Source organism: Oncorhynchus kisutch, linkage group LG17 (assembly GCF_002021735.2).
Source record: "Oncorhynchus kisutch isolate 150728-3 linkage group LG17, Okis_V2, whole genome shotgun sequence".
NCBI lineage: Eukaryota > Metazoa > Chordata > Actinopteri > Salmoniformes > Salmonidae > Oncorhynchus > Oncorhynchus kisutch.
In genome coordinates this window covers 40,516,995-40,544,409 of record NC_034190.2, presented here as the reverse complement: position 1 = coordinate 40,544,409, position 27,415 = coordinate 40,516,995, and the positions used below count along the sequence as shown (strand labels likewise).

The 27,415-nt window shown below is 43.4% G+C and overlaps 1 protein-coding gene across 2 annotated transcripts; it reads left to right on the top strand.

The window, feature by feature from the left end:
* Nucleotides 1–378: 378 nt before the first annotated feature.
* On the top strand, nucleotides 379–26,854 carry LOC109907667 (TGF-beta receptor type-2). 2 transcript variants are annotated; one of them, XM_031793819.1, is made up of 7 exons: nucleotides 379–552; nucleotides 6,375–6,525; nucleotides 7,128–7,318; nucleotides 9,558–10,330; nucleotides 10,757–10,898; nucleotides 24,301–24,425; nucleotides 24,621–26,854. In XM_031793819.1, exons 1-7 carry the CDS (start codon nucleotides 495–497, stop codon nucleotides 24,879–24,881), a joined length of 1,701 nt encoding a protein of 566 aa, XP_031649679.1. In that variant the 5' UTR covers nucleotides 379–494; the 3' UTR covers nucleotides 24,882–26,854. The 2 variants fall into 2 exon arrangements, with proteins under 2 accessions (XP_031649679.1, XP_020361355.1); XM_020505766.2 differs by lacking the exon at nucleotides 379–552 and adding an exon at nucleotides 2,199–2,848.
* The last annotated feature ends 561 nt before the right edge of the window (nucleotides 26,855–27,415 follow it).

The following is a 27,415-nucleotide window of genomic DNA, read 5'->3' as shown; positions in this document are numbered from 1 at the left end:
CTAATTTAGGGCTTCGTAGGAAAGTGAATACATATGCACACACCACTCTTACATTTTTATTTTTATAGTTATTTTTTTCATTTCACTTCACCAACTTGGACTATTTTGTATATATCCATTAAATGTAATCCAAATAAAAATCTATTTAAATTACAGGTTGTAATACAACAAAATACGAAAAATTCCAAGGGGGATGAATACTTTTGCAAGGCACTATACCTCAATTACCTCGAACTAACCGGTGCCACTGCACATTGACTCTGTACCTATCTGTTTCACCTGTGTTTGTAATTGTCTTCACCCACCTCCAGGTGTCACCTGTTTTCCTCATTAGTCCCTGGGTACTTATTCCTGTGTTGCCAGTTCATCTTGTCTTGTCAAGTCAACCAGCGTGTTATTTCCTTGCTCCTGTTTTGTCCTTTTCTCTGTTTTTGCTATTCCTCCCGGTTTTGACCCTTGCTTGCCTTGACTCTGAACCAGCCTGCCTGACCATAATGCCTGCCCTGACCTCGAGCCTGCCTGCCACCCTGTACCTCCTGGACTCTGACCTTGGTATGATCTTTTGCCTACCCATGACCATTCTCTTGCCTGCCCCTTGGAATATAATAAATATCAAAGACTCGAACCATCTGCCTCCTGTGTCTACATCTGGGTCTCGCCATGTGCCCTTATTGTACCGGTACCTCCTGTAAATAGTCTCGCTATTGTTATTTTACTGCTGCTCTTTAATTACTTGTTCCTTTTATTTCTTATTCTTGTTTTTTTAGCTGCATTGCTGGTTATGGTCTTGTAAATAAGCATTTCACTGTAAGGCCTGTTGTATTCGGCGCATGTGACTAATAAGATTTGATTTGAATTCATATCATAGGCCTAATCTTGCACACAACATAGCTGGATCGCCCCCTCCTGCCCCTAGGGGTCTGTGACGGTGCCACGTTGAAAGTCATTGAGCTCTTCAGTAAGGCCATTCTACTGCCAATGTTTGTCTATGGAGATTACATGGCTGTGTGCTCGATTTTATACACCTGTCAGCAATGGGTGTGGCTTAATTAGCCGAATCCACCCATTTGAAGGGTGTCTACTTACTTTTGTATATATAGTGTAGCTAGAGGCTAGAGCTGAACCGGCTGTGGTAGCTAGCTATCTAGCTAGTTCATTCACTTCAGACAGAACTTCAGTCAAGAGGGGATGAAACATAAGCTAACGCAATTTTTTTGGGGGGGGGGCGAAAAAGTTTTTGTATTTTAAAAATTGGAGGAAATAAGCTTTAAAATTGCTAAATTCTCTCCACCAAGAAGAGGGGTGTCAATAGTTTGTGTCATGAACAGTGCTATTGCCCATAGAAATAGACGTGGCACGCGTGTACAGGGGGGCGCGGGATTTTGGAAGTGGGGCCCCGAGTGCATCACAGTGCACTAATAAAACTGGGGGGGAAGACAAAAATGCAATTTCAGAATGTGGTGGGGTTATGTCCCCCCCGTCCCCAGTGAAAGTTGCGCCCCAGGTTCTGAAGCCTGACATCATGGTTTGAGTATGCCAAGCAAAAACATATGCTGGCAGCCCAGCAATAGACCAGTTATTTATGTTACAGTCGACTTAACCCGTGAGTACCACCCATCAACCCAAAACCTTGGAACATCAAGGAGCGCTCACCACCTTTACTAACCCCCCTCTGATGAATGATGGCTTTCCTCAGGAAGAGATGTATCAAATCAAATTTTATTTGTCACATGCACCGAATACAACAGGTGTAGACCCTGGTGTGAAATGCTTACTCACAAGCCCTTAATAAAAAATGCAGTTCAAGAAATAGAGTTAAGAAAATATTTACTAAATAAACTAAAAGTTTAAAAGTTTAAAAGTTTAAAAGTTAAAAGTAAAATAAAAAGGAACACAATAAAATTACATAACAATAGGGGTACCGGTACTGAGTCAATGTGCGGGGGTACAGGTTAGTCTAGGTCATTTGTAATTGTAGGTAGGGGTAAAGGGACTATTCATAAATAATAAACAGCAAGTAACAGCAGTGTAAAAACAGGGGGGTCAATGTAAATAGTCCGGGTGGACATTTGATTAGCTGTTCAGCAGTCTCATAGCTTGGGGGTAGAAGCTGTTAAGGAGCCTTTTGGACCTAGACTTGGCGCTCCGGTATGTGGTAGCAGAGTGAACAGTCTATGACTTGGGTGACTGGAGTCTTTTACAAATTGTTTCAGAGGTCCGTGTGAAAAAGTGCTAATGAAGCAAGTAAAGAAAGAAGTTATGTCATTTGTTCTTATGTTTGTGGACATCAGACACATCTGTATTTTGTCTGATCAGTAATGTGTGTGCTATGGTACTGAATGATTCAAAATGTTGCGTAATTGTAAGTAGAGAAGTGTTAAATTCATATGTTTTGTTTGGATGTATACTTCTCCTCACTTCTTTCGAAATACTTGTCTATTTTGGAGCGTGTCATTTCAAGTTTTGCCTTCTGAAAAACTCTGTGCTCATAATAACATGTTTCAAGACCAGTGAGCTACAAGCCCAGCAGTTCAGAAGTAGCCTAAAGAAGAAGAAAAAAAGAGTCCTGCCCTTTCTGAAGATTTCCTGTTTTTCCTATATGCGGCAAATTCTGACTGCACTATTTACTTTAACCCCGGGTTCCTTGAGACGCATGAGAGCAACAGGCAGACGGAAAAATCAATTCCGAAGAACGTCTCGAATTAAAGTCTGGATATTTACTATAATCAAGCTGCTAGTAAATGAAAAGAAGAGTAGTTTGTAATCCGTCTTTAAATGGAGCTACTTCGGGTTTCTGCTTTCTGGTGTGGAACGATACTCTTTGGTAGTGTTCTGCTAGAACAGATGGGTGAGTTAAAACGTTGTTTCATGTAGCCTATGAATGTTGGTGGTTGGCTATAGTGTTATCGTTGGCTTGAAGTCATTATTGAAACATGTACGAGGTTATTGACCGCTAGTAACATTCACACGTGTTTCTGTTTCCCCAAAGTATAACTTCTAATTGCCATTCAGTTTTTTTGTAGCAGGTGGTCAAACATAATCCAGCTCTACATTTTGGTGGAAGGCAAAATGTTCACCTCATTTGAGCTAAAACTCGCAAATATATTGATTGGCTTGTAATGCGAATTTGAATGCATAGTAGTTAATGTATGCAAATTACGCAGTCAGTGTTGTTCAATATCTGAAACTCAGGAACTGTGGTACATTTATACCCAAATCCAAATGTTTTAATAAAGTGGGGATGGAATGATTGTATGAGCATAATGACTAATTACTTATTATATCAGAAAATAATTTGAGTGTGTCATGATGTTTCTGCAAAGGGGAAGTAAGGCCTATGTATTAAAGTGCTTGCTTAACACAGTGGGAGGAGGTTTAGCTACACCACCTGTTGCAGTAGAAAACATGCATGGTGGTCCTTCCAATGGGACTTTTCATTCTTATGTACATTGTTGATACTGGAAGTGGGTATTATATTTGGTCTATCATTTGCAAGGTAGACACATCATAAATTGTCATCTATTTGCCCCTGTCTCCAACTCCAGCCCAGTCCCAATGGCACCAAGCAGCGTTGGTTTCTTATAATCCTCTCTCCCCCACATCTGCAATTATATTTTGCCATGGGTGACAATTAACAGCATTCATCCCCACCATAGCCCGTCTCCTTGGGCTTAAATGGCATACATTTTGAGAGGAGTTTTTCTAATGATATAATGACTTTTCACTCCACAACCTCTCTCTCTCTCTACCACCAGCTCTCAGCCCAAGATAATTCTTATCCATTCTGTTATAACTCTATAACAGACTACAATCTTCACCTCAGGCCAAATTTTAAATTGTACACCTCTGCAGTACTTAATCTTAATGTCTTTATTGGTTTGTTTCAAATGGATCAACTCAGACATGTACAGTACACCCTAAAAACAGGAATAACAGAATATAGCCTAATATCCGTCTGAAATATCCTGACACCATGGATACTTCACTGTCTATACTGCTGTGTGAATGCTGCCACCTGCAGTGCACGTGGCTTCACTAGATCTGTTCCAGTTACTCTGGTTTTCAGACTAGCAGGTTGTATTTCTGTTGCTTCAAGCCACAGCTCTACTCTAACCTGCAGATTGTGAACAGGCAGCTACAGTAGGCTTTATGTCCTGGAGCAGAAGTACAACATTCTCTCCTAAATCAGTAACCTTGATATTCTCTAACAAGGAGTATACTGCTGCACTGTGAGTAAGTTGGAGGGAAGAGGTTTGCCCCCTCGCCAGCCGGTCCAATACCCTGGAGACCCAGGCTGCATCTAAAATGGCGCCCTATTCTCTATATAGTGAAGTACTATTTATGAAATAGGGTTCCATTTGGGACACATCCTCCCCCATTTCGCTTGGCTGAACTCGGCTCTCTGTGACGGAAATTCTTCAAGAGGAAATCCTTGAGCTGCACATGCAGACAGGCCCAGTTAACGGCCAATAACCCACTTTCACTATCGGTTGTGTCACGAGGACACTGCTGATGCAAGTAACAGGTTGAACTTTCTCTTCCTATGTGTGCCAGTCTGTCACACTTAGATTTGGTGTGGTTGTGTGGCAGTGACGTCAATTCAGTCTGTGAGATCTCTCCCTCCTTCATCTCTTTTTACTTAATTTCACCTCATCTCTGTTTTAGCTATTAAGAGCGTCTGATTTCGGGTCAGGTTCTGTTTTTATTCATGCTAAAGACACGCCGGTAAAGGTCTGGAAGGAGAGCAAATGAGAAAGAAGGAAGTGATGTGGTGGTACTCTCTCTCTCTCTCTCTCACAAATACACACTCCAACATTATGTCCTAGTCTTTGATATTCACAAAGTGAATTGGCGAGAAACAAATTTGCAAATTGACTGACAGATCTACTGATGTTCAATGTTCCCTTTGTTTGTTTTTATTGTCTTGTCTGGCGGGTGTCTTAGTAGAGATGACTATCATACACAAACAGGGACACATCCCACCACGGACTCCCCGTGGGAAGTTAAGTCTGAACACGACCATGGCACCGACGGATGGCACCGCGGAATGTGCTGATTGTTCACAGCAGAATGTAGGCCCTGGGAAAATAGTTTACATATGGTTGGAAAATGAATGTCCATGTTAAATTGATATTAATGGATTGGAGAATGAATGTTTTTAAAAAATGATGTATTACTAATTTAAACAACTGTCTCTTGGAATAACTACACTTAGCTACATAGTACCGAAAGGAACATTCGTTTTGTCTATTTCACATATTATTTTCAAAGTGAAATTGCCAAGTCTCTCAGTAATGATACATTCCTTCACGTAGTCTGGACTGAGATATGAGGTTAAGGTTTCACTGTACTCGCGGATGTTCAACAGACCATACTTTTCCAGTGTAGGAAATGTCCATGTTAATATATCAGATGGGAAAGTTCACCTTTCTGGTGTTTGTAGCCTTTTTGTTTGTCTGTGTAATTGGAGGGAAATGTCAGTTTCCCAAGTCGAGCAAAGTTATCATCTTCGTTAGGTTAATACAGTTTAGGCCCATATAACAACAATCAAAGGCCGGGGTTCAATCCAAAACTGTGCTATATAGTGCGCTTGACATTTAAAGGTAATTGAGTCAACATCTGCAACATTTACCACGATCAAATTAAATCCCGGTCAAAGTCTTGTGTTTTAGACCCTCAGAGAGTGAACTGTGCTCATTTGTAATAGTGAAATGTTTTCTTATTTTGAACCCTTATTTTACCAGGTATGTTGACTGAAAACACATTCTCATTTACAGCGATGACCTGGGGAATAGTTACAGGAAGAGGAGGGGGAATGAATGAGCCAATTGGAAGCTGGGGATGATTAGGTGGCCCAGATTGGTCATTTTCCCAGGACTCCGGGGTTAACACTCTTATTCTTACGATAATTGCCATGGGCTCTTTAGTGACCACAGAGAGTCAGGGCACCCGTTTAATGTTCCATCCAAAAGACAGCACCCTACACAGGACAATGTCCCCAATCACTGCCCTGGGGAATTGGGATATTTTTTTAGACCCGAGGAAAGAGTATATCCTACTGGCCCTTCAACACCACTTCCAGCAGCATCTGGTCTCCCATTCAGGGAACAACCAGGACCAACCCTGCTTAGCATCAGAGGCAATCCAGCAGTGCGATGTTGGATGGTATGCTGCTGGCATGAAGCAAAGTGCTGCATTTAGGTCACTCATGTGTCATCTCATCCAATATGTTCACTCTTTGAACATATTGGATGAGATGACACATGAGTGACCTAAATGAACCAACTAGTGACTGCCTCAAATAACCATATCCCTTTTTGTAAACTATCAACCTAACATGTCTTTCCCCCTATCTCTTTGTGTCTCCACCCCAGGGCCCTCGTCAATGAACATGCTGAAGCTGAAGCGTCTGTGTAAGTTCTGTGACGTGGAGTCTACCAGCTGCGCGGGCACAGGGAGCTGTATGGCCGACTGTAGCATCACATCCATCTGCCCCCATCCAGAGGATGTGTGTGTCAGCATCTGGTGAGTGACTACAGCACCCCTCATCATCTCTCGTTGAGAGCTGGAATGACCTTTAAACTTGACCTTAGGAGAGCAGTAGTAGTGGGTTCAGTGACACAATACGACCATGTTAGTGAGTGACAGAGCGGAAATTCGTAATCTTGCTCTGTGATTTGTCATTTAAAAACTACATTTGCTGTCAACAAGGTTTAACTAAGTAGCCAAACCCAAAAGTGCCCCACCCACTAACCCAAATATAGTTGCGAAATGTGAATGTTAAAAAAGTAGAGAACTAGATTTGGCCTCCTGTTTCTCATTGAAAAAGTTTTGGGAGCTAGAACCCCAAGCAATTCGCTACACCAGCAATAGCATCTGCTAAATATGCGTATGTGACCAACACCTCTTAAAATGGGTTTCACTACACCACCAAGCAAGAGACCTGAGTAGCCCATTTGTAGGTTCATTTGTGCACCTTCAGGATTACCTCTGTATCAAATCATTACCATAATGCTTAGACTGCAATTTGTTAATTCGTCAAGTTATTTTTCCTTTTATTACTGTCTATAACTTAATTCATAACTTAATTGTAGTGGAACTAATGGCTCCTGTTGTCTTGTTTCCAGGAGGAAGAAAGACGACAACGTCACCATAGACACGATATGCCACAACCCAGCCCATAAGCTGCATGGTCTGGTGCTGGAGGACTATAACAACAGCAAGTGTGAGATGAGGGAGAGGAATGGCATGGGCTCCCAGTTCTTCATCTGCTCTTGCTCCGAGGACGAGTGCAACAACCACGTGTTCTTCACTCCCTGTAAGTCCATATGAAGTGCTATGTCACCTCATATGTAGTGCTATGTCACCTGTTATGACATGCTGAAGATAGCCTTTTATGGGCATTATGATAGGTCATACGAGTGCAATGACCATGACTTCTTCACCTTCTGTGAGTCCCTATGTGGTGCTATGTCACCTGTTATGTCATCGCTAAGATTGTGTAATGTAGGCTAGGCATTACAATTGATGATATAGTTTACAAACACCTTTGACGTAACTCAAAAGTAATGAACGTTTTTGCAATTCCTTATTAGGTTGTCATGTAAGGTGTCACGTATTAAATGTTAACATGTGTGTACTGTTGTACACCCTCCAAATACAAGATTGCAAACAGGTTTTGCATCGTGGAGGCATTTTGGCTGTAGTCTCTCGTTCTAATCTTGGCCATGGAATCAAATGTATTTTGACTACAGCATCCAAGCAGTAATAACACAGAGGTACATTTTCGAGACCTGGCTTTCCAGAGCCCAAAATTGAAAGCATCTGCACATGGCGATCAACGACGTCATGGAAAAACATTTCCCCTCACCGTGGAGGATGGATAGCTCTGCTGCACACTGTCTAACTTCATGCTCACCACATAACATGTGACAACTGCCCACTTGAAGCATTATGTACGTAGTGTAACACACACGGAAACAGGTGAAAAACAGCATGTGCGCGTGTTAGTACAATCAATGTTCCCGAACCTGGCCCCAAGCGGGAGTAGTGACTAGGAAACTTTCCTCTGTGGGCCGTATTCACTGAGAGATGGCACAGGGACAGGTTTGACGTGACAGATCGCTTCTCTCTCTCTCTCTCTCACTCTGCGAAAACCAAAACAAACTCCACTGAGGCCACGTTGAAAATTTCAGACATGTGGTTTCCTGGCTGAAAAAAAGGAGCAAGCGAATGAGGGCTTGACGGGCACTTGCTGTACTGTATGCACACACACGTTCATAGACACACATACGCACACACACACACACACGCACACACACAAATACATGCACGTACGCAGGAACACACACAATCCTTAGCTGCCAAACATGTTCCTAATACAGTATCTCTGTCAGTAATTATAGAACACCAGCAGTCACATCAGCACTGATACAACAATAGTCTGCCTGTTCAGACAACTTGTTAATGACTCATTTACAACCCTTCAAATCCTAACTGATCTGACATGTTGTGTTTTATTATGTTTTTACGAGACTTCAGCCAGCCCCAGAAATAGGATTGTAAACATAGCATATGCATAAACTTTCACCAGATTACTCTGTCTAGCAGACACAGACATCACTCCTTAAGAGCATAAGAATCAGACATAGACTAGGTCTATAAAGGGAACACAATATGTGGTTGACTGGGGCATGGTTCAGCCTATTTGTGTGTTTAACAGACCAACAAGCTAACTTCGGCTTTGTAGCTTACAGATGCTTATTGACATTCCTCATGGAAGTGTTAGGGTCCTCTGCTTTGCTGGGAAGGAGCAGGCTACGTTGAGCGTAGCAAGATGCTCTGAGACAATAAAGCTACTTGGCTACTTCCAATTGATTTCCTAGCGCTGAAGGGAATTGGAGTGTGATGTATAGTGTGTATGACGTTCAAGCACAACTGAAATGTCAAATGTCCAAGTATAGGCTACTGCACTCATCATGTATTGAGGGCTCCCGAGTGGCGCAGTGGTCTAAGGCACTGTATCCCAGTGCAAGAGGCGTGACTGCAGTCCCTGGTTTGAATCCAGGCTGTATCACATCCGACTGTGATTGGGAATCCCGTAGGGCGGAGCAAAAATTGGCCCAGCGTCGTCCGGGTTTGGCCGGGGTAGGCCGTCATTGTAAATAATAATTTGTTCTTAACTGACTTGCCTAGTTGAATAAAACATTGTATCCCACATAGTCCTTTGTGGTCATTGCTTTCTATGCAGTGGGCACTTAAGGTCAATAAACAAACAGACTTCTTTGACCCTTGTGGCCGGTCCAGCTACTCATAGAGTGAAAAGGCTAATGCCAAAATATGCTAAACTTTTAGAGTATAGTATGAGCACTGAGGAGTTCTAATATTGTAGCGGTGTATAAGTATTGTAGAATATACCTAACTGGGGGGTATAACTCTATGTTACAGAATAGGTATATTCTACAGTATTTTTACTGAGTATGCAATGTATTGTATAACTAATCTATAACATCTGCCTTGTCTCTCTCTTTCTCTCTTATCTTTCCTCTCCACCCCAGACTCTCTTGACCCCCAGGTGGTGTCGGTGATCCTGGTCAGCCTGGTTCCTCTGCTGGTTCTGGCCATGCTGGTCATCACATCCTTCTATTGGTACCGCATCTACCACCAGCGCCACGCCGGTGCCAAGCGCAAGAAGACGCCTCTCGACTTCAGCGACGCCCGCGCCATCATGATGGATGACGACGGCTCGGACAGCAGCTCCACGCACGCCAACAACCTCAACCACAACACGGAGCTCCTCCCCATTGAGCTGGACGCCCAGGTGGGCAAGGGCCGCTTCGCCGAGGTCTACAAGGCCAAGCTGAAGCAGGGCGCCACGGGAGCCGGTGAGCCGTTCGAGACCGTCGCAGTCAAGATTTTCGCAGATGAAGAGTATGCCTCGTGGAAGAACGAGAAGGACATCTTCTCGGACGCTGACCTGCGCCACGAGAACGTCCTGCACTTCCTGACAGCGGAGGAACGTAAGGTGGAGAAACAGTATTGGCTGATCACGGCCTACCACCCCCGGGGCAACCTCCAGGAGTACCTGACGCGCCACGTCATCAGCTGGGACGACCTGTGGGCGCTGGGCGGGTCGCTGGCGAGAGGCGTGGCCCACCTGCACAGTGACCACACGTTGTGCGGACGCTACAAGGTGCCAATCGTCCACCGGGACATCAAGAGCTCCAACATCCTGGTGAAGGGGGACCTCACCTGTGTCCTGTGTGACTTCGGCCTGGGTCTGCGTCTGGACAACTCGCTGTCCGTGGACGAGCTGGCCAACAGTGGACAGGTATATATTCTTCTCTCCTGTCTCCTTTCTACTTAGGCTGCATCCAAAATGGTACCATATTCTCTATGATTAGGGCACTATATAGGAAAAAGGAGCTCTTTTATTTGACCAAGGCTTATAGGGCTCTGGTGAAAAGTAGTGCACTATTTTGGGAATAGGGTGCCATTTCAGACACATTAGTGTCTGGCTTATTTTCTCTTACTGGTTCCTCTTCTGGACAACATATTAATGATATCCATAGAGCAAGTGCTGCTGGGCCTTTTGTTTTATTACAGTGATTAGACAAACAGCCCAGGCTGTCAGTTAAAACTGCAGTTGAATTGTACTGTTACATGGTACTGGAAGCAATCATGCATATTCTACTATCAACAGCATTAGAATGGAGTAGAACAGAACAGAATAAAACAGAATAGTCTCCCTCTACAGGTGGGCACTGCCAGGTACATGGCCCCTGAGGTGCTGGAGTCCAGGATCAACCTGGAGAACATCGAGTCGTTCAAGCAGACAGATGTCTACTCCATGGCCCTGGTACTGTGGGAGATCACCTCCAGGTGCAATGCCATTGGAGGTAAAGTAACACCACATGATGTCTGACCAATCACGTGACCGAGCTGCATTACAGTAACCAATTGACAGGCAATATTTCGATTTGAAGTAGTGACCTTGTGTAAGTGATGAGGTGTAATTTTCTGTAAAGGTCCATTAAGTTTGTTTTACTCCAATGCTTGTAAACAAAGTCAATGTAAACAAACTCTATATAGCCTAAAACAATGGTTACAACCATCATTTTGATATCATGGATGGTCAATCCTTGCATCCATAGCTCTTTCAATGAATTTGGGAGTGGTTAGATTTCTCCAGTCCCATCCCTCAAGTTTTTACCTTAAGAGGTGTGGGTAGTACTGCTTTAAGGTGTTTATAGTGTAATGGCCACCGATTATGCACATTGGTCACCTTTTCCCATGATGCCCTTCACTCAAAGGAAGTAAAGGGAGTGGGTGTGTCCTGTTTTTACACCCTTCTCCCGAAGTGTGCACTTTCACACAGCCACTGTCTCACATCACCATTACTTACTGTGGTGTGGGAAACATTTCAGAGAAACCAAAACGTGTCAAAAAACAATTCATTCTCTGTTAGTTCTCAAAGAACAAGAGCCTTCTATTCACTAATGTACCATTCTTCCTGTTTGTCATCCCTTTGAACAACAAGGCCAGGATATGGGCAAATAATACAAATGGGTGATTAACCAATGGGCGTCTTATGGCAAGCCACAGGGACATATTTGATATAACATAGAGGAATTTGTTGTTCACTTCCCTCTGTCTCTGTGGTCCATTTTGTCTTGTGGGTGATCCTGTTCGTCCATTGTGTCAGAATGTTGATTGAATGTTACTGTTGGTGCTCGCCTGCTTCCAGCGCAGCCATTTCCTGTTTTCCCTTTGGTACCTAGGGGCCCCTTTTAGAGCTGTCACAGAGGAAAACATGGTCAAATGATCAGCCTGTTATACCCTCTCAGGTTTTCCTTCCAATGGCATGGGGTGAAAGAATACTGTATGTGTGCCCATTGGGTACACCTCTGAAATGAAAATAGTCAATTTCCTCTCTCTTTCTTTCTCTTGCATTCTTTCTCTCTCAGTCTTCCTGTCTTCCTCCCTCTCTTCCTGTCTTCCTCCCTCTCTGTCTGTCTGTCTGTCTGTCTGTCTGTCTGTCTGTCTGTCTGTCTGTCTGTCTGTCTGTCTGTCTGTCTGTCTGTCTTCCTCCCTCTCTGTCTGTCTGTCTGTCTGTCTGTCTGTCTGTCTGTCTGTCTGTCTGTCTGTCTGTCTGTCTGTCTGTCTGTCTGTCTGTCTGTCTGTCTGTCTGTCTGTCTGTCTGTCTGTCTGTCTGTCTGTCTGTCTGTCTGTCTGTCTGTCTGTCTGTCTGTCTGTCTGTCTGTCTGTCTGTCTGTCTGTCTGTCTGTCTGTCTGTCTGTCTGTCTGTCTGTCTGTCTGTCTGTCTGTCTGTCTGTCTGTCTGTCTGTCTGTCTGTCTGTCTGTCTGTCTGTCTGTCTGTCTGTCTGTCTGTCTGTCTGTCTGTCTGTCTGTCTGTCTGTCTGTCTGTCTGTCTGTCTGTCTGTCTGTCTGTCTGTCTGTCTGTCTGTCTGTCTGTCTGTCTGTCTGTCTGTCTGTCTGTCTGTCTGTCTGTCTGTCTGTCTGTCTGTCTGTCTGTCTGTCTGTCTGTCTGTCTGTCTGTCTGTCTGTCTGTCTGTCTGTCTGTCTGTCTGTCTGTCTGTCTGTCTGTCTGTCTGTCTGTCTGTCTGTCTGTCTGTCTGTCTGTCTGTCTGTCTGTCTGTCTGTCTGTCTGTCTGTCTGTCTGTCTGTCTGTCTGTCTGTCTGTCTGTCCTGTCTGTCTGTCTGTCTGTCTGTCTGTCTGTCTGTCTGTCTGTCTGTCTGTCTGTCTGTCTGTCTGTCTGTCTGTCTGTCTGTCTGTCTGTCTGTCTGTCTGTCTGTCTGTCTGTCTGTCTGTCTGTCTGTCTGTCTGTCTGTCTGTCTGTCTGTCTGTCTGTCTGTCTGTCTGTCTGTCTGTCTGTCTGTCTGTCTGTCTGTCTGTCTGTCTGTCTGTCTGTCTGTCTGTCTGTCTGTCTGTCTGTCTGTTGTCTGTCTGTCTGTCTGTCTGTCTGTCGTCTGTCTGTCTGTCTGTCTGTCTGTCTGTCTGTCTGTCTGTCTGTCTGTCTGTCTGTCTGTCTGTCTGTCTGTCTGTCTGTCTGTCTGTCGTCTGTCTGTCTTGTCTGTCTGTCTGTCTGTCTGTCTGTCTGTCTGTCTGTCTGTCTGTCTGTCTGTCTGTCTGTTGTCTGTCTGTCTGTCTGTCTTGTCTGTCTGTCTGTCTGTCTGTCTGTCTGTCTGTCTGTCTGTCCTGTCTGTCTGTCTGTCTGTCTGTCTGTCTGTCTGTCTGTCTGGTCTGTCTGTCTGTCTGTCTCCTGTCTGTCTGTCTGTCTGTCTGTCTGTCTGTCTGTCTGTCTGTCTGTCTGTCTGTCTGTCTGTCTGTCTGTCTGTCTGTCTGTCTGTCTGTCTGTCTGTCTGTCTGTCTGTCTGTCTGTCTGTCTGTCTGTCTGTCTGTCTGTCTGTCTGTCTGTCTGTCTGTCTGTCTGTCTGTCTGTCCTGTCTGTCTGTCTGTCTGTCTGTCTGTCTGTCTGTCTGTCTGTCTGTCTGTCTTACTGCAGTCTCTTGTGCTGAGGCCTATACTCTACAGTAATAAATTAATCTCCCCATGTCATGCCATTTACGTACATCCACCATCCACGACTATTCCAGCTGGCACTGTAGACAGACAGTGGTGAGAGGACAGGATAGCATAGATTTACGGGAGAGGGGAAGCCCGGCCCCTTCCTACCCCTGGATGGGAATAGAACCGGTGGGGAGAGAAGCAATTGGGATAATCCATGTGTTTTGGCTTAGTCTGATCTCGCCCACCAATAGCACTCGTCTTCCCATAGATTGGCATCTGTTCTGAGAAAAGTGAAGGGGTGGAATGTGTAGTGCGTTAGGAAAGCCCAAGGAGACTTTCCCATGTTGAAAGGTTAAGCCACTGTTGGAATTTAGCTCGTCTCCCACCTTGATACAGCAAGAAGCTGCCTTATTTTGTGTAATAACGTTACTGTGCTGCACTGACAGTTTGTTTGGATATTCCCTTGGGGGTAAAATGTTTGCAGAGTTAGAATGACTAACTCAACAAATGCTACGATCTATGTCTGCGAAACTGGCACTCACACAGCTACATCCAGTACATGTATTTTTACCACTTGTCATCCTTTCAATAAAAACTTCCCATGCTATCATCCCAGCTCGGTGAGTCAATATTGACGGCATAAAACTCTGTTCACCTGAGAACACACACACACACACACACACGCACAGCAGATGGCATAAAACTCCTCTCAACTTAGAAAACACAAACACTTCCCTCTTCCCCAAACACAGTCAGACTGACACATCTCAGTGCATCATTATAATGAGTGGGTAGGTGAAGCCGCCATGGCTTGTCTGTCTCAGCCGCCACCTGCCTCAGTGCCTCAGCAGACAGATGTCAGAAGCTCCCGTTGTCTCGCTGCCTTGCCTGGCAGACCGCCACATAACACAGGCAGTCAGTCAGTCAGCCACTTTGTCACAGTTTCGGGGCCTTTCGTATGATCTGGGATCTGTCACGCGGTAAGAAGGCGCCCGTCTGTCAACAGGGCCAGTCGCAACCTCAGAGAAAGCAGCAGCAGCCATCACTATGCATTCTTTATCCTCAAAGTAAAAGTAAGGACAAGTAAAACATTATAAAATATGGGAGAAAGTAATAAATACATCGTCCCGGGCCGTCTCTTTTCCCGAAATGTCTTTCCCATATAATTTGCACGGTTGGAATTAGGCGCGGGAAAGAGAGGAGGCCGTTCACTGGCTGGTTTAGGGAGGAATGGGAGAACAGGGGTGTTGACCATCCCACTGTAGGAGAAATTCCTTCACTCCCCTGAGGGAGAAGACAGGGTTAGAGTAGAGTGGAGGAGGGCAGCTGCTATCCAGATGTCATGGCCTCACCTCAAGCCTGAATGGGCCCCGTGCTGTCTGTCTTGTCTGTCTGTTTGCCTGTCTGTCTGGCTAGCTGTCTGGCATTCTGTCTGGCAAGCTGTCTGGCAAGCTCTCTGTCTGTCTTTACCCTTACAGAAAATGGTTTCACATGTGGAAAATCACATGATTTCACATGAAATTTCACTTGAAATCATGTGAAAACATGTGTTTTGTAACACTTCACATGTGATCACAAGTTTTCACATGTAGTTTCATGTTATCACATGTTGATTTACATGTTATGACATTAATTTGTTGGGCTCCCGAGAGGCGGTCTAAGGCATTGCATCTCAGTGCCACTATAGTACCTAGTTTGAATCCAGGCTACATCACATCCGGCCGTGATTGGGAGTCCCATAGGGCGGTGCACAATTGGCCCAGCGTCGTCTGGGTTTAGCCGGAGTAGGCCATCATTGTAAATAAGAATTTGTTCTTAACTGACTTGCCTAGTTAAATAAAGGTGACATTTTCTTTTCACGTGATCACATGGAAACATGTGTTTTTGGAACACTTTACATGAAATTCATGTGTTTTTTTCGTACGGGTATGACTTCCTGGCTGTCTGTGTCTGGCTTCCTGGCTGGTTTGCTGCCTATCTGGCTGACTGCCTGCCTGTCACCCATGGCTTTAACAACCTGTGAGGAAGATAAAACAAGGTCAGAGCCACAAACTCTCAGCTTAATCAAAACCATCAGAGGAGAGAAGTAGAATAGTTTATCGTTCTCCAAGAGGCAGGGAAAGAGTGTCAGGCGTGATTGTCAAGCTGTGACTTGTCGAGATTACAGCATCTCAAACAGATTCATGTTACTTTTTTGGCTCGGATCAGAAGCAAACTTTTGTTAGCTCTATGAGAATCTGTTTTCTTGAATTATTTAAGTTGACTGAAATCCTAGTATCTACTATACTGCCGATAGTGTACTAGAAAATAACCATTACAAAGTACTCTATGATGAATACAGGTAATAGCACATTCCTATGTGCATGAGGGGTACTGTATGTCTGTGGGTTTACATTGGTCAAATTGTATTGTTAGGTGTTACTGTACTGTTGGAGCTGGGAACATAAGCATTTATTTATCTTATCGTATTGTTAGGTGTTACTGTACTGTTGGAGCTAGGAACATAAGCATTTATTTCACTATACCCGCAATAACATCTGCAAAATATGTGTACACGACTAATAAAGCTGATTTGACTTCAGATATACTCAGGTGGTGGCATGCTTTCTCAACCACAGGGTACAGTTTGAACAGGAATCTCTAGAATGGGTCATTGTAACAAACACAAGACTGGGGTAGGACAGTAACTTAAACAGGTCAGGCTTTGAACCAGGAAACCAGACTGAGACCTGATGGTTAATAGCACGAGGGAGAGAGAGGCTGGCAATGTAGACTACACCTATGGAAACCCATGTCTGAGCTGCCAAAAATGTACTGTATCAACATTACTAACCAGCAAGAGGAAGTCGATGGTGAACTACAGAGTGGGAATGTTGAGACATTTTCTTGATTCACTTGCTCAAAACAAATCAAACTGAAGTTGTCAAATGCCCCCGAATACAACAGGTTTAGACCTTACAGTGAAATGCTTACTTACAAGCCCTTAACCAACATTGCACTTTCAAGAAATATACACGTTTAGAAAATATTGACTAAATAAACTAAACAAAAACAAAGTAACACAATAAAATTAAAATAACGAGGCTGTTTACAGGGGGTACCGGTACCGAATCAATGTGCGAGGTACAGATGAACTGTTCACCATTCTTATGGCTTGGGGGTAAAATAGGTTAAGGAGCATTTTGGACCTAGGCTCCGGTATCGCTTGCCGGGAGTAGAGAGAACATTCTATGACTCGGGTAGCTGGAGTCTTTGACGATTTTTAGGGCCTTCCTCTGACACCGCCTGGTATAGAGGCCCAGGATGGCAGGAAGCTGGCCCTAGTGATGTACTGGGCCGTAAGAACTACCCTCTGTAGCGCCTTGCAGTCGAATGCTGAGCAGTTGCCATATCAGGCGGTGATGCAACCAGTGCTCTCGATGGTGTAGCAGAATAACTTTGAGAATCTGAGGACCCATGCCAAATCTTTTCTCCTGATGGGGAATAGGCGTTGTTGTGCGCTCTTCATGACTGTCTTGGTGTTTTTCGATCTTGATAGTTTGTTGTTGATGTGGACACCAAGAAACTTGAAGCTCTCGACCCGCTCCACAACAGCCCTGTCGATGTGAGTAGGGGTGTGCTTGGCCCTCCTTTCCTGTAGCCCACGATCAGCTCCTTTATCTTGATCACGTTGAGGGAGAGGTTGTTGTTCTGCCACCACACTGCCAGGTCTCTGACCTCCTCCCTATAGGCTGTCTCAATGTTGTCGGTGACCAGGCCCTGTTGTGTCGTCAGCTAATGATGGTGTTGGAGTCGTGCTTGGCCACACAGTCGTGGGTGAACAGGGAGTACTGGAGGGGAATCAGGATCAAGTTGCAGAGGGAGGTGTTTAGTCCCAGGGTCCTTAGCTTAGTGATGAGCTTTGAGGGCACTATGGTGTTAAACGCTGAGCTGTAGTCAATGAACAGCATTCTCACATATCAAATCAAAATCAAATCAAATTTATTTATATAGCCCTTCGTACATCAGCTGATATCTCAAAGTGCTGTACAGAAACCCCGCCTAAAACCCCAAACAGCAAGCAATGCAGGTGTAGAAGCACGGTGGCTAGGAAAAACTCCCTAGAAAGGCCAATACCTAGGAAGAAACCTAGAGAGGAACCAGGCTATGTGGGGTGGCCAGTCCTCTTCTGGCTGTGCCGGGTGGAGATTATAACAGAACATGGCCAAGATGTTCAAATGTTCATAAATGACCAGCATGGTCGAATAATAATAAGGCAGAACAGTTGAAACTGGAGCAGCAGCACAGTCAGGTGGAAGTTGAAACTGGAGCAGCAGCATGGCCAGGTGGACTGGGGACAGCAAGGAGTCATCATGTCAGGTAGTGCTGGGGCATGGTCCTAGGTCTCAGGTCAGTTGAAACTGGAACAGCAGCATGGCCAGGTGGACTGGGGACAGCAAGGAGTCATCATATCAGGTAGTCCTGGGGCATGGTCCTAGGGCTCAGGTCCTCCGAGAGAGAGAAAGAAAGAGAGAAGGAGAGAATTAGAGAACGCACACTTAGATTCACACAGGACACCGAATAGGACAGGAGAAGTACTCCAGATATAACAAACTGACCCCAGCCCCCCGACACAAACTACTGCAGCATAAATACTGGAGGCTGAGACAGGAGGGGTCAGGAGACACTGTGGCCCCATCCGAGGACACCCCCGGAGAGGGCCAAACAGGAAGGATATAACCCCACCCACTTTGCCAAAGCACAGCCCCCACACCACTAGAGGGATATCTTCAACCACCAACTTACCATCCTGAGACAAGGCTGAGTATAGCCCACAAAGATCTCCGCCACGGCACAACCCAAGGGGGGGGCGCCAACCCAGACAGGATGACCACAACAGTGAATCAACCCACTCAGGTGACGCACCCCCTCCAGGGACGGCATGAGAGAGCCCCAGCAAGCCAGTGACTCAGCCCCTGTAATAGGGTTAGAGGCAGAGAATCCCAGTGGAAAGAGGGGAACCGGCCAGGCAGAGACAGCAAGGGCGGTTCGTTGCTCCAGAGCCTTTCCGTTCACCTTCCCACTCCTGGGCCAGACTACACTCAATCATATGACCCACTGAAGAGATGAGTCTTCAGTAAAGACTTAAAGGTTGAGACCGAGTTTGCATCTCTGACATGGGTAGGCAGACCGTTCCATAAAAATGGAGCTCTATAGGAGAAAGCCCTGCCTCCAGCTGTTTGCTTAGAAATTCTAGGGACAATTAGGAGGCCTGCGTCTTGTGACCGTAGCGTACGTGTAGGTATGTACGGCAGGACCAAATCAGAGAGATAGGTAGGAGCAAGCCCATGTAATGCTTTGTAGGTTAGCAGTAAAACCTTGAAATCAGCCCTTGCTTTGACAGGAAGCCAGTGTAGAGAGGCCAGCACTGGAGTAATATGATCAAACTTTTTGGTTCTAGTCAGGATTCTAGCAGCCGTATTTAGCACTAACTGAAGTTTATTTAGTGCTTTATCCGGGTAGCCGGAAAATAGAGCATTGCAGTAGTCTAACCTAGAAGTGACAAAAGCATGGATTAATTTTTCTGCATCATTTTTGGACAGAAAGTTTCTGATTTTTGCAATGTTACGTAGATGGAAAAAAGCTGTCCTCGAAATGGTCTTGATATGTTCTTCAAAAGAGAGATCAGGGTCCAGAGTAACGCCGAGGTCCTTCACAGTTTTATTTGAGACGACTGTACAACCATTAAGATTAATTGTCAGATTCAACAGAAGATCTCTTTGTTTCTTGGGGCCTAGAACAAGCATCTCTGTTTTGTCCGAGTTTAATAGTAGAAAGTTTGCAGCCATCCACTTCCTTATGTCTGAAACACATGCTTCTAGCGAGGGCAATTTTGGGGCTTCACCATGTTTCATTGAAATGTACAGCTGTGTGTCATCCGCATTGCAGTGAAAGTTTACATTATGTTTTCGAATAACATCCCCAAGAGGTAAAATATATAGTGAAAACAATAGTGTTCCTAAAACGGAACCTTGAGGAACACCGAAATTTACAGTTGATTTGTAAGAGGTGTTCCTTTTGTCCAGGTGGGAAAGGGCAGTGTAGAGTGCAATAGAGATTGCGTCATCTGTGGATCTGTTGGGGCGGTATGCGAATTGGAGTGGGTCTAGGGTTTCTGGCATTGATGGTGTTGATGTGAACCATGACCAGCCTTTCAAAGCACTTCACGGCTACAGACGTGAGTGCTACAGGTCGGTAGTCATTTAGGTTTCTTTAGCATTCTTGGGCACAGGGACTATGGTGGTCTGCTTGCAACATGTAGGTGTTACAGTCTCGATCAGGAACAGGTTGAAAATATCAGTGAAGATACTTGCTAGTTGGTTAACACAGGCTCTGAGTGTTTAAAGGTCTTACTCACATCGGCTACGGAGAGTGTGATCACACAGTCATCCGGAACAGCTGATGCTCTCATGCATGCTTCAGTGTTACTTGCCTTGAAGCACACATATAAGTCATTTAGCTTGTCTGGTAGGCTTGAATCACTGGGCAGCTCACGGCTGGTGTTTCCTTTGTAATCCATAATAGTTTGCAAGCCTCCCACATCTGTAGTAGGATACAATCTTAGTCCTGTATTGACACTTTGCCTGTTTGATGGTTCGTTGGAGGGCATAGCGGAATGTCTTATAAGCTTCCGGATTAGTGTCCTGCTCATTGAAAGCGGCAACTCTACCTTTTAGCTCAGTGCAGATGTTGCCTGTAATCCATGGCTTCTGGTTGGAACATGTACATACGGTCAATGTGGGGACAACGTCATCGATGCACTTATTGATGAAGCCAGTGACTGATGTGGTATACTCCTCAATGCCATTGGATGAAAATCATGAAACATATTCCAGTCTGTGTTAGCAAAACAGTCCAGATGCTTAGCATCTGCGTCATCTGACCACTCTGATGTATGATGTATCTCAATGTTTCAATTTGTCAGTTATCATAAAAGGTGATTTCTTCATTAACAGTTCTAATACAGATATGTGAGTCAATAGGAAAGTGATATCTGCTTTAAAAATACTTTATAACATCATTAACTGACCTCAACTGAACAGGTCATCCTCATTTACAGTTGAAGTCGGAAGTTTGCATACACTTAGGTTGGAGTCGTTAAAACTCGTTTTTCAATCCTTGCACAAATTTCTTGTTAACAAAATATAATTTTGGCAAGCCGGTTAGGACATCTACTTTGTGCATGACGCAAGTCATTTTTCCAACAATTGTTTACAGACAGATTATTTCACTTATAATTCACTGTATCACAATTCCAGTGGGTCAGAATTTTACATACACTAAGTTGACTGTGCCTTTAAACAGCTTGGGAAATTCCAGAAAATTATGTCATGGCTTTAGAAGCTTCTGATGGGCTAATTGATCATTTGAGTCAATTGGAGGAGTACCTGTGGATGTATTTCAAGGCCTACCTTCAAACTCAGTGCCTCTTTGCTTGACATCATGGGAAAATCAAAAGAAATCAGCCAAGACCTCAGAAAAACAATTGTAGACGTTCACAAGTCTGGTTCATCCTTGGGAGCAATTTCCAAATGCCTGAAGGTACCACGTTCATCTGTACAAACAATAGTACACAAGTATAAACACCATGGGACCACGTAGCCGTCATACCGCTCAGGAAGGAGACGCATTCTGCCTCCTAGAGATGAACATACTTTGGTGCAAATCAATCCCAGAACAACAGCAAAGGACCTTGTGAAGATGTTGGAGGAAACAGGTACAAAAGTATCTATATCCACAGCAAAACGAGTCCTATATGGACATAACCTGAAAGGCAGCTCAGCAAGGAAGAAGCCACTGCTTCAAAACCGACCAAATACTTATTTTCCACCATAATTTGCAAATAAATTCATTAAAAATAATACAATGTGATTTTCTGGATTTTTCCACCTCATTTTATCTGTCATAGTTGAAGTGTACCTATGGTGAAAATTACAGGCCTCTCTCATCTTTTTAAGTTGGAGAACTTGCACAATTGGTGGCTGACTAAATACTTTTTTGCCCCACTGTATGTAAACTTCTGACCCACTGGGAATGTGATGAATTAAATTAAAGCTGAAATAAATCATTCTCTCTACTATTATTCTGGCATTTCACATTCTTCAAATAAAGTGATGATCCTAACTGACCTAAGACAGGGAATTTTTACTAGGATTAAATATCTGGAATTGTGGATTGCTGAGTTTAAAAGTATTTGTCTGAGGTGTATGTAAACTTCTGACTTCAACTGTAACTCACTTGTTTTGCATGAGCAGTTCTCAGAAATATACCCAGTTAGTGTTAAAAAAAAAATCTCAAACCACCATTTACATTCTCTTGTCTTGTTGTCGTCTCATCCATTGCAGAGTTTAATGTTAGGTTGGTTGACTTGAAAAAAAGTTGCTCTCTTAAACCAATGTTGACCATTCCTTCCTTTTTAGCAAACACTGCTTGTGTGGAGACCACAAAATGACCTTAAGTGTGGACTTAGCATGGGAGCCTATAAATGGGAGCCTATAAAAAAAATTAAAAAAAATGTTTATCGTCTTATTCGAAAACAATAGCTCCCAAAATAGCTCCCAAAATATGCCTTATGTTCATATGGCATATGTTTTCGAAATAAGACAATAAACAATTTTGTATTTTTTTTTATAGGGTCCCATTACACAACCCTGAAACTGTTTACATTTTAGCAGATGCTCTTATCCTGAGCGACTTACAGTAGTGATTGCATACATTTTCCCCCGTGGGAATCAAACCCACTACCATGGCATTGCAAGCACCATGCTCTACCAACTGAGCTACACGGGACAAAAAAAGAAAGAACCTCTATTCCTTTACTCGTTTGAATAATGACAGATGGGTGGGCGGGTGGGTGTACTTTTGCTAAAACACTGAAACGAGGGAAATCTTCTTGTCAAAAACAGGAAGCTCTTGCCTGTAGAGTCAGCTGTTGGCTCAAGCCGTGACCTAGCATCCGATTCCTGTCTGTGTTCATCTGGACTTCCTGTGAGGCCTCTCTTCTGGGCAGGGACTGTGCGTTTCTCATCTGTCAGCCAGAATTCAGTTGAACAGTATTACAGTACTGTACAGGGAAATAACTGATCAGCTTTAAAGTTCCAATGCAGCCATTTTTATCTCAATATCAAATCATTTCTGGGTAACAATTTAAATTGTACCTTTATTTAACTTGGCAAGTCAGTTAAGAACAAACTCTTATTTTCAATGACAGATTAGGAACAGTGGGTTAACTGACTTGTTCAGGGGCAGAACGACAGATTTTTTACTTATCAGCTCAGGGATTTGATCTTCCAACCTTTCGGTTACTAGTCCAACACTCTAACCACTAGGCTACCTGCCGCCCCATTTAAATACCTTACTTCAATTAAAATGGTCAAAAATAAACAAAAATTGCTTCTTAGCAAAGAGCAATTTCTCAAGCAAGAATTTAGCTAGGACCGTCTGGGAGTCATCTGACTGAGGTGGGGAAAACTGATCATTAGCTGTTATTGGCAGAGAGATTTGGAACTCTTTCTTATTGGTCTATTAACTAATTTACCACCTGGTGATGTCCTCAGGCAGGCCAAAACTCCATCCCATCACAACAGGCTGAAGTTTCAAGCAGCTCTTACACAAATTCACCTTGGTTATACATAAAATATACATATAACACAGGAAAATCACATTTCTGACTGCTGGGCCTTTTGACTCCGCTTACGTAACAGGTCAACTCATCATTGTTTTGATTGATTGTGTTGTGAGATGGTAAAGGTTTTCATTATGATCCATATACTATTTCCATGTCTTCATTCTATTCACGATGGCAGTACTAAACGAATGCAAAAGTGAAACAGTCGTCTCAGTACAGTACAGCTATTCATTGTGGATGTATTTCTTAATGCCACAGTGCCATTGCCCCCAAATAACCCTGTTGTTTTCAGTTGGCTCTATCTCATGTCTGTTTAATGTTATTTTCCAATAATGTTTTTGCAATATGGAGCTATTGAGGATAATTTACTTACTGGCATACCATTTATTTTGCATCGGAAATCTGGAAAATGACTTTTAGTTTCATTTAGCGCTTGGTTCTTACACAGAATTTGTCAGACTACTTTAGGTACCAAATTTGGCCTTCCTGAAACAAATGTTTTTATACGAGAACTCCACTCTTCAAAGTGAACTTGAGTTTGATTTGTTGCTCTACCCAAAGGACAGATCAGATCAATGTAAAGATAAATAGTCAACGGTTTGCAGAGAACTAAAGTTTCCAGACTGCATCATCCCAAGCCAACTCTTTGAAATTCTGCCTTGAGTAAACTTTATTTGTGCATGGAGTTTGACGAGCATCTTGGATGCTGCGTTATAAGATAGCTGACACTGAGCCAACGCTGAGTTGGTGAGTTGTTTCAAGCACATTCTCACTGAGATGTAATGCAATAATATTGACCGTTTCTCTCAGACAGGGTTTCCCTGGCCCCTGATCCTATAAACCTAAAACATATGTATATTTTGACCTCTGTATCTCTCTGTTCATGTATATGTATATGATATGATACTTTATTGTCCACTTTCATGGAAAATCATTTAGTGAGGCCAGGGCTACATTTGAATATTCACAAAACAGTACCATGTTCTGTGGCTCTGTGTGTGTCTTTATGAACCTACTGTATAAACCTATAATGTATCTTTTGACTTCTGTATCTCTCTGGCTCCTGTTTTAAATGTTCGGCTCTGTGTGTGTTTGTGTACAGAGGTAAAGGACTACGAGCCCCCATTCGGTAAGGTGAGGGAGCACCCGTGTGTGGAGAGTATGAAGGACAGCGTACTCAGAGACAGGGGACGACCAGAGATCCCCAGCAGCTGGATCAACCACCCAGTAAGTAACAAGGCCTGCTTTCATTATGCATAATGCACACATTCTCAGATGGATTATTGCATAATTTCCTTACGCATTTTATTTATTTTTTACAAAAGCTATTTTTTATTAGGGCCAACCTCTCTCTCTCCCGACTCGAGTATCTGTGTACCACTACTGACTGTAAGTCTCTGTGCTCCGCTGCTCCTCCCTCAGGGCATCCAGGTGGTGTGTGGCACGATAGACGAGTGCTGGGACCACGACCCCGAGGCCAGGCTGACTGCACAGTGTGTGGCCGAACGCTTCAATGACATGGAGCACCCAGACAAGCTGTCTGAACGCAGCAACTCAGAGGAGAAGATCCCCCAGGACATCTCTGTGACGGAGTTTGAAGAGATTGAGAAGAAGGAAGTATGCCTCAGAAACTACAATGCCCCTGCCGAGGAGGCTGAGAACTACAATCAACCAAGCAGCTGAGAGAGATTTAAGTGGAGAGTCTCTTTGTATATGCTCCGTTTATTTGTCCTGCTTGTGACTCCAAGGAACAAACAGATTGGCTGTTGTGTGTCATGGATGTAAAAGGGAACAAAACTGAACAATCCAATCAGCAAGGAATTTATCTTTTTTTATTGTTTATATTTACAGCATTTTCTCCAAAGACGGATTAAAGCCATGACTGGACTGGTGAAAATATAAAGCCCTCTTAACTAAATACTGTTCGCACTTTATCAATAGCTATGCATACCAAATGATGTACAGTACCAGTCAAAAGTTGACACACCTACTCATTCCAGGATTTTCCTTTATTTGTACTATTTTCTACATTGTAGAATAATAGTGAAGACATCAAAACTATGAATTAACACATATGGAATCATGTAGTAACCACAAAAAGTGTTAAACAAATCAAAATATATTTTATATTTGAGATTCTTCAAAGTAGCCACCCTTTGCCTTGATGACAGCTTTGCACACTCTTGGCATTCTCTCAACCAGCTTCATGGAGGTAGTCACCTGGAATGCATTTCAATTAACAGGTGTGCCTTGTTAAAAGTTAAGAAGGAATGCAATTCCACAAACTAACAAGGTAGGGGTGGTATACAGAAGAAAGCCCTATTTGGTAAAATACCAAGTCCATATTATGGCAAGAACAGCTCAAATAAGTAAGACAAATGACAGTCCATCATTACTTTAAGACATGAAGGTCTTTCAAGAACTTTTAAAGTTTATTCAAGTGCAGTTGCAAAAAAACATCAAGCGCTATGATGAAACTGGCTCTCATGAGGACCGCCACAGGAAAGGAAGACCCAGAGTTACCTCTTCTGCAGAGAATAAGTTACCCGCCTTAGAAATTGCAACCCAAATAAATACTTCAGAGTTCAAGTAACAGACACATCTCAACATCAACTGTTCAGAGGAGACCATGTGAATCAGGCTGTCATGGTCAAATTGCTACAAAGACACCACTACTAAAGGACACCAATAAGAAGAAGATACTTGCTTTGAGAATTTTGGTTCCAACCGCCGTGTCTTTGTGAGACGCAGAGTAGGTGAACGGATGATCTCCGCATGTCTGGTTCCCACCGTGAAGCATGGAGGAGGTGTGGGGGTGCTTTGCTGGTAACACTGTCAGTGATTTATTTAGAATTCAAGGCACACTTAACCAGCATGGCTACCACAGCATTCTGCAGCTATACGCCATCCCATTTAGTTTGCGATCAGTGGGACTATCATTCGTTTTTCAACAGGACAATGATCCAACACACCTCCAGGCTGTGTGAGGGCTATTTTACCAAGAAGGAGAGTGATGGAGTGCTGCATCAGATGACCTGGCTACTTTGAAGAATCTAAAATGTATTTTGTTTAACACTTTTTTGGTTACTACATAATTCCATATGTGTTCATAGTTTTGACGTCTTCAATATTATTCTACAATGTAGAAAATAGTAAAAAATGAAGAAAAACCCTTGAATGAGTAGGTGTGTCCAAACTTTTGACTGGTACTGTATATTCAGTTACTGTATATTCTTGATGACAATACAGTGCAATTATAGGAAAGAGGGGTACTGTACCATTTGTATCTGGAAAAAGAAGAGAGCAGTCAATACTGATACACTAATACCATTTTTACCTGTTTTCGACTGACAATTTTTTCCCGTTTTCAACTGGCACTTTTTGACATTTTTAAAGGCATCATTGGATGATTAAAGGGACTGGAGGATGGAGCTATATCAAAAACCAAGGTGAAATTTTCATTCCTGGAAGCACGGTATGAGAAAAGGGCCAAGAAATGAAATTGAAAATGATTCCCAACAAATAAACCCAGGGGAATGCTGATATTTAATGACAAGGAAGGGAACTTGATCCCTTCTCAATTAAAGATCTCTATCAAAAACCCTCTATGTATAATGTTAAAAGCCTTAATTAAAGACTTTCAGTATTCTACTCTATTTTTCTTGATGTTTATTATTCACCTTGACCTGAACTTAGGTCTCCGGTTTGATTGAATAAACTTAGGTAGCTCATGTCCATTCTCTTTTAGCTAAATGGCTACAGTGTCTTCAGCTTGCTCTCTACCCACAGTGTTGAAGGCTCACAGTGTGTGGACTACTGCCGAACAGGATATTCAGTCAAACCGCATTACAGTAATATGTTAGTTCATTCACTGCCACTCTGAAGTGGAATTCTATTTCCTCTCGTCAGAGTTTCCAATGCTGTCACTGGTCTACCAGACTGTAATACAAGGCACACTTAGTTTGGCTCAACCTTTAGGTCATATCAGGACATGTTTTGTAGGTTGTATGTCGGTACTTGAATATTGCCAAACCACATTTTAACAGTAGTAAACATGAACACAGGTGACCTCCAATTCATGATTTATCCCCCATTTAACTCACCTTACCTTACACTTAATATAAAAACACATGTCTGCACCTCTGTAGAACCAAACTGTGGCAGTGTGACAGTTCTTTATCCTCATCCATAACTCCTTGGTGAGTGTTTGTGAGGTT